Source organism: Grammomys surdaster, unplaced genomic scaffold (genome assembly GCF_004785775.1).
Source record: "Grammomys surdaster isolate TR1022 unplaced genomic scaffold, NIH_TR_1.0 262, whole genome shotgun sequence".
NCBI lineage: Eukaryota > Metazoa > Chordata > Mammalia > Rodentia > Muridae > Grammomys > Grammomys surdaster.
In genome coordinates this window covers 5,985,242-5,993,073 of record NW_021604703.1, presented here as the reverse complement: position 1 = coordinate 5,993,073, position 7,832 = coordinate 5,985,242, and the positions used below count along the sequence as shown (strand labels likewise).

General features: G+C 47.5%; 1 protein-coding gene across 2 annotated transcripts in view; it reads left to right on the top strand.

Annotated features, from left to right (window-relative positions):
- Positions 1-6,602, top strand: part of Tbc1d9b (TBC1 domain family member 9B) — a 38,897-nt gene extending 32,295 nt beyond the window's left edge. For both annotated transcript variants that reach the window (XM_028775873.1, XM_028775872.1), the window contains 3 exons: positions 2,728-2,784; positions 3,200-3,306; positions 5,271-6,602. In XM_028775873.1, the coding sequence (XP_028631706.1) occupies positions 2,728-2,784; positions 3,200-3,306; positions 5,271-5,981 (875 nt within the window). In that variant the 3' untranslated portion in view covers positions 5,982-6,602. The remainder of the gene's footprint in view (positions 1-2,727; positions 2,785-3,199; positions 3,307-5,270) is intronic.
- Positions 6,603-7,832: the final 1,230 nt, after the last annotated feature.

Genomic DNA, 7,832 nt, shown 5'->3' with positions numbered 1-7,832 from the left:
GGCAGCCTGCTGTAGACGGCCAATGAGCTACTTCTGGTGGGGGCAGCCTGCTGTAGATGGTCAATGAGGAGGATGCACGCATGGCACACTAGACATGGAGCAAGCCCAGGGCATCACCTCTACACCCGAATGCCAAAAGCTCATGTTTGTAGGAAAGGGATACAGAATGCTGTCATTGTAACTGTGAGACAGGTACAGGACAGAGGAGAGGAGGGAGTGGTAGATGCTCCCCTTGGGAAACATCTTCAAGCCTCACAGGGTTTCTTCATCACAGAAAATACGTATGCTGAGTGCCTGTTGGGACTCAACCTTTGCTGCATGCTCACTGGGAATGTCTGACAAGGTGAAGGCCATTCTGGGCCCTGGGATTTGGCAAATATGCTGGTTATGTATAATACAAAGCTGACCATAGAGCTGGGAGTGTAGCTTGGTGTGTGAGCACTTGATTTGCATGTGACATCCTGGGTTCTGTCATGTAGTGCTGGGAATGGAACCTGGGATATAGTGGTGCATGCCCCTAATCCCAGTACTCTAGAGAGGCCAAGGGGGCAAGAGAAACTCGAACTCAAGATCAGCCTAGATACATGGTGATCTTTTTAAAAATATATGGTCTGGAAAGAGGGTTCTGTGGGTAAAGGTACATGCTGTCAAACCTCATGGCCAGAATTTGATTTCCAGAATCCACATACCATATACATAGGCCATATACACACGCACACAATACATTTTAAGCCAGTGTGTAAAAGCTCACAGCTTTAGTCCGAGCATTAAGGAGGGAGAAGCAGGTGGATCTTTTGAGTTGAAGGTCAGCCTGGCCATAAAGAGTTCTAGGGCTACATACCAAGATACTGTCTCAAAAAAGAAAACAACAAAAAGAATGTATGTATGTAATTGATTGTAAGGCTAAGGCCTGGGGGTGTAACTTGATGGTAGAACTCTTGTCTAGGTTAGATATAGCCCCAGGTCCTGTCATAAGTAATATAAAAACAAACAACAACAGAAAATCATTTTCCCAGGTGGGTGATACACATCAGAAAGTGACACTGAAGGGACAATAAACAGTGTACCAAGTCACCACTGTCCTGTAGACAGTGTTGAAGACTGACTTGAATTTGAACATGACCTCAATTTCAAGAGTTAAGTTAGAGAGGCTGGAGTGGTGGCTCCGTGGTTAAGAGGACTGGCTGTTCTTCCAGAGGACAGCCACATGGCCCTTCACATCATCTGTAACTCCAGTTCCTCTGGCTCTGAGCACCAGGTATGCACAAGGCATGCGTAAGAACATGCAAGCAAAACACCCATACCCATAAAATATTTTTTTAGTGTTTTGAAAACAAGAATACAAATTACGCCAGGAGTAATAATATGCCCTTTTACCATGGCACTTGGGAGGCAGAGGCAAATAGATCTCTGTGACTTTGAGAACAGCTTGGTCTATCTGTGTGGCAGATTCACTGAATTCAGTAAAACATAGGGGAAAAAGGGAAAGAAAATACAAGTTAAAGAGGCCAGTGCACCTCCCCTTACACTCAAACCCTGGTCAAACCAGGATGCCCTAAGTGTGTCTTACCTACGCCTAGGAAAGGCCTTAGGGTACACAGACCTGTCCTTGGGCCCACAGAGCCCTAAGGCAATAGAGTTCCTCTTCCACGCTAAGAACCTGAGCCGGGAGATACCTTTCCTTCATTTCTACCGGCACAGTCCAGGAGGACTGCCCAGGGCTGGCATCTCCCTGATGTCTTCACTTCAGGCCCCCCAGCACCCACACTGCCTCAGAGAACCATTGGGTTTTGGAGAACTTCAAGGTCATGTTCACACATACACAGCATGCTGTGCCAGCTTCAGCAAATGTAGCACTTTATGAAATAATGGGCCAAGAGGTCGGTGAGATGACTGAGCAGGAAAGGGCATTTGCTGCCAGTCAGTCACTAGGACCGTGGTAGAAAGAAAGACCCAGTTTCCACAGTTGTCCTCTGACCTCCATGCATGCACTGTGGCGTGTGTGCTCATACACAAATAACCCATTAATTAATGTAAACAACAAAAACTAGTAAGCTGAGCCGGGCGGTGGTGGCACATGCCTTTAATCCCAGCACTTGGGAGGCAGAGGCAGGCGGATTTCTGAGTTCGAGGCCAGCCTGGTCTACAGAGTAAGTTCCAGGACAGCCAGGGCTACACAGAGAAACCCTGTCTCGAAAAAACAAAAAAACAAAAAAAAAAAAAAAGTAGGCTGAACACAGGGTCCTATACAAAAACTCCCTCTACTAGTGTGACAGTCTCAGAGAGGAGTATCACCGCCTTAAGTTCCACCTTTCTTTGCAGCAGGATTCATTAGTTGTCATGTTTGCTCCACAATGCATGGCATTCAATGGGAAGCAGCGTGTAAGTCTTGTTTTCTTTTGAAAGTGAGAAAGTACTCCATGCGTGGTGCTGGGGGTGGAGCCCAGGGCCTGCAGCTTGCTCACCATGGACTCTACCACTGAGCTGATACTATTTTTAGCAGGTATTGTTAGTATTTGCTAGTCCCCAGCAATTGGCTTTTCTTAACTGTGACCAAGTGAAGACATGACCAGCTCTCCCTTGCCAGTGTTACAGGGCTGGGACCAGCCAAGCAGGAGGGCAGCATGGGCCCTCTAGGGTTGGCTGTGCAGAAACACGGGTGCGGCCTGAAAGGACTCATGGTTTGTAGTCTCAAGAATGTTCTCTGCTTTTTCTGGTGTGTGGAAGCACTACTACAGGAGCAGCAGGAAGGAAGTGGAAATGAGGACACCCAAGAAAGAAGAGGTACAAACCATTCTGATCGGCGATCCCAGGGGCGGTGGGACCTCGTGCCCCTTGCTTGTTACATTCCCTCCCCAGTCACTGGAATGGCATTTGTGTGCTCTGATAGGGGTTGATGCCTCAGTGAATAACCTGGCTAATCTGCTGCCCTCGTAGTGGGCAGCCAGGCCTCCATACTCAAAGCAGCCTCTCTCCAGTCCTGGGCTCTTCATCACCTTAAGGCCAGCCTACTTCCACTAACTTAGGAGAAACCCATGGGAATCTGGGGATGTTTCTAACCACTCCCTAAATGCCAGATCATTTTGTAATAGTACCTAAGTAACCTCGGGTCAGAGAGCAGCACACCCTGCCGTCAGCCACAGCCTGCTTTCTCTCATTTGACAGATGGAGATTAATCTCTCTTTCTCTCAACTCACAGAGGAGAAGGGCACCAGCCCTCCTGACTACCGACACTACCTTCGAATATGGGCTAAGGAGAAAGAGGCTCAGAAGGAGACCATTAAGGACCTTCCCAAGATGAACCAGGTAGGCTCAATCAGAATCTTTAGCACGTGTTTCTAGAGAATTCTGTCTATGCCTGGGGCTTGGACAGCTTTGTGGTACTTGTATTTTAGCAGCTTTTCTTTGGGTGGGAATTTTCTTCCCTCTCTCCAGAGCCTCTTAGTCCTGAATGGCCATTAGTGATGATTCCAGAAAGATGAAAAGCTACTTCTTGGACAGGATGGTGTTTCCATGGTAACTACCTGCTTAGGTTGAATCAGTATCCATAAAGCACAGAAACACTGGGAAGGTTAGTCTCCAATAGCCAGAGACACTCACAACCTTTGAGAAGAGTACATTCACAGCACTCCAGTTCCCCCTGGTCCCAAAGTAGTCATGATGTTCTCACAAACACCCAATCAACTCTCAGACTGGGCCTCACCCTAGCCGTGCCCAGAGAAGGCTCTGGATTCCAAGCACTTTCCCACACAGGCATTAAGAATGGCCCCATGGAACAGGACTTTATCTTGGACTCCCTCTAACTTACACCCAGTTGACCCAGCGTGTGCTTATCTTGACGTCACCCTCTGGAGCTCCATGGAAACAGGCAGTTACTTCTGTTACTGTTATAAAAAGCTGGGTCAGGGAGATGGCTAAGGTTAAGGTGCTTGCTGCACAAGCCAGATGACCTGAGCATGATCCCTGGAACCCATGTGTCATAGTTAGGGTTTCATTGCTGTGAAAAGACACCATGACCAAGGCATCTCTCATAAAAGAAAGCATTTAATTGGGACTGACTAATAGTTTCAGAGGTTCAGTCCATTATTATCATGGTGGGGATCATAGGAACATCCAGGCAGACATGGCACTGGAGGAGCCAAGAGTTCTATCTACATCTTGATCCAAAGGATGAAGAAGGAGACTCTGAAATTTCACACTGGGCAGGGCTTGAGCATAGAGACCAACCTCCATAGTGATACACTTCCCCCAACAAGGCCACACCTCCTAATAGTGCCACTCCCTGTGGGCCAAGCATTCAAACACTTGAGTCTGTTTTGTTTTGTTTTGTTTTGTTTTTAAATCCAATTGTGGGGCACACACCTTTAATCCCAGCACTCATGAGACAGAGGCAGGAGGATCTCTGTGAATTCCAGGCCAGCCTGGTCTACAAAGTGAGTGTTAAGATAGCCAGGGATATATGAGAGACCTTGTCTCAAAAAACATAACTAAATAAGACAAAAATGACTGCAGTTTCTCATATCTGTAATCCCAGTATTCTCATGGGAAATGCCTAGAAGATCATGGGGCTAGCTAGTCAAAAAAGCAAGAGACTACTCCAAGAACAAATTGCAAAGACAAGGATTGACTCCCAGAAGTTGTCCTTTGACCTCCACCTTTCTCTCTCTCTCTCTCTCTCTCTCTCTCTCTCTCTCTCTCTCTCTCTCTCCTCCCCTCCCTCTCACCCTCTCTCCCTCTCCCTCTCCCTTTCTCACTCCTCTCCCTCTCTCACATACACAACACACACGTGCATGCACACACACATTCACTCACACTCTTTCTTCCTGCTCCTCTTATAAAAAGCAGAAGTGTACTAGGTATGATGGCACCCATCTTTATTTCAATAACTGGAAGGCAGAGGCAAGTGGATTTCTGTAGGTTCAGAGGCCAGCCTGGTCCACATTTGGAGTTCCAGGCCAGCCAGGCATACATACTGAGATCCTGTTTCCAAAAATAGATAGATATGTAGGTAAGTTGATAGGTAGATAGACAGACAGACAGACAGACAGACAGAGCAACTGGGAAGAAAGACTTTCAAAGGATCATGTGACAAAGCCCTTACAGTCCCCTTCCCAAACTTCAGTTTCCTAGCCTGGAAATGATATGCCATGGGTTTGTGACATCAACATCCCAACACCACTTAGAGTGGACTGCATCTTCCCTTGGCTATGGGAGAGTGTACCTACCCACCTATAACCACCTCTGTGTTTCTTTTTTGCTTTCTCCCTAAGGAGCAATTCATTGAGCTGTGTAAAACACTTTACAACATGTTTAGCGAAGACCCTATGGAACAGGACTTGTACCATGCCATTGCCACTGTGGCCAGCCTTCTCCTCCGCATTGGTGAGGTGGGAAAGAAGTTTTCAGCCCTGTCAACAAAGAAGCCCAGGGATGGTACCCACAGTGGGGATCACAACAGTGCCACAGAAGAGGATGAGCTACCCACACCCAAACTCCATCAGGACCCAACACAGGAATGTCAGCCACCAGCTGCAGGAGATCCACAGGCCAAAGCCCGTGGTGACATGCATCTTGGGAAAGCATTGCAGGACAGTCATGTGATAGTGGAGGGGGGCAGTGGCGAGGGGCAGGGCTCGCCTTCCCTGCTTTTGTCTGATGATGAAACCAAAGATGACATGTCCATGTCCTCCTACTCAGTAGTCAGCACGGGCTCGCTGCAATGCGAGGACCTCACAGAAGACACAGTGCTGGTGGGAGGAGAAGCCTGTAGCCCCACCACCACCTCACGGACGGGAGGCACTGTGGACACGGATTGGTGCATTTCCTTTGAGCAGATCCTGGCCTCCATCCTAACAGAGTCTGTGCTAGTGAACTTCTTTGAGAAGAGGGTAGACATTGGACTCAAGATCAAGGACCAAAAGAAAGTAGAAAGGCAGTTCAGCACCTCCAGTGACCATGAGCCCCCTGGGGTCTTGGGCTGAGCTGTAAAATGGAAGTTGGTCTCTATCTCCTTCCTTTATCCCTTTCTGTTTTCTCCTTAGACACCCCTGTTCTTGAACCAGGGTGTCACAGAAGCAAAGAAGGTCAGGTCGATGCAGACCCAGTTGCCTTACAGGGATCCCCTAGGCCAGGGCAACCTCTTCTCCCTGCACTTGGTTACCTGGAGGATCTGCCTTGAGCCTCCTGATCCCATAGCATTAGAGGCTTTGGATCTGCCCCTGCCTGCTTCTTGACCCTGCACCCTGTGCTGTGCACACACTACACCAGTCGCCCATCTATGGAAAGACCTACAGCCATGTGGCCAGGCCACCAGTCGTCACTTTGCCATGTGCTTGGGCTCCAAAGGATGCAACCTTCTAGACACCCTCTGAAGTTCTTCAGCCTGAACCTGAGTCTTAGGACTGAGGAGCGCAGGGGAATGTCTGTTGCATGGGTAGAGCCTTGCACTGTACTCCTAACTTATGAGGTCTCCATTCCTCTGCATCATTAACTTTGAAAGCACATCCCTCAGGTCCTCCTCTAGTCCCCTGCCCTCATTTTAGTTGGCTAGAAACCACACTGTGCTCAATGCCTTAATAAATCCCTGAAAGAAAGAAAAAGCACACTGTGTGCAGTGCTTTCCTGTGGCTCTGAGCCATCGCCTCAGTCTGACTTCTTCCCAAATCAGGTATGTAGCCCAGAAAGCACTGTGGGAGTTCAGGACACTTGGTTGCCCATAGTAGGTGGGGGAACTGCTAGACTTTCCATGGTACATGGTAACTGTGGTCACAGGTCTTAGACTCAGTGTCTAAAGGTATGTGCAGTATAGTGGATATGTCCTCAGGCCTGAGCCATACCAAGTTGTCAGCCCTTTGGTTCAAGAAGCAGACACACATGGGCAAAGCAGGACTCAGCCATGAGTTAGCCCTGACTGTTTAGCAGGAGCAGAGGTGCATCATAAACATCCATTTGCCCAAGAGCTGCTTTTGCTCTACTAACAAATGGATCCAGGGACTTTAAAAAAATGTGATAATGCTAAGTGCAGTGGCATACCTATAATCCTGCCCTTGAGGGTGAAGCATGACAGTTGTCTTGTTTGAGGCCAGCCTAGGCTACATGTTGAGATCCTGTCTCAAAAAGCCAAAATAAATAAGATGACATTAGGTATTATTTACAAAAATACTTTAAAATTTGCTTATTCCCAGCACCCATGTAAAAGCTGGGCATGGTCATGCTCACCTGTACCCCAGTGCTGGTGATCAGAGATGGGCAACCTAACCAAATAGCCAGCTTCCAGTTCAGTGAGAGACCCTGCCTCAAGGAATAACGCAGAGTGATAAAACGGGACATGCTGGCCTCTACCCACACCACCACACACATACTAAATACAATTTTTTAAAAATTATTTTGTTTAAGGTACAAAACGGTGATTTCTAGTAAACTTGCTGAGTTACCATCTAAATACAATTCTGGATCATCTCTGACAGTCCAGGAAGACTTCTTAGATCCACTTACAGTAGATTCCTCTTTCCTCCTGGATCATCTCTGTCAGCCCTTAGATCCATATATAGTAAAATCTTGCTCCCACTCCCAGTGCCAGGCAACCACTAATCTGTTGTTTTTAAAACAAAATCTGAAATGTTTGATTTAACCAAATGAAGACTCAGGAGCCAGACACCGTGTTAAAAGCCCACTAGCTCAGAAAAGGAAGAGAAAGTACCCAACTAACCTTCAACCCACATCCCAGAAGGAAAAAAAAATTTCACTGTCTTAAAAACCTTTCCAATGTCCCACCTTACTATTTCCTGTGTGTCTCTCTAGCTGTCCTCCTGACTTCCTGTTACTCTCTATGT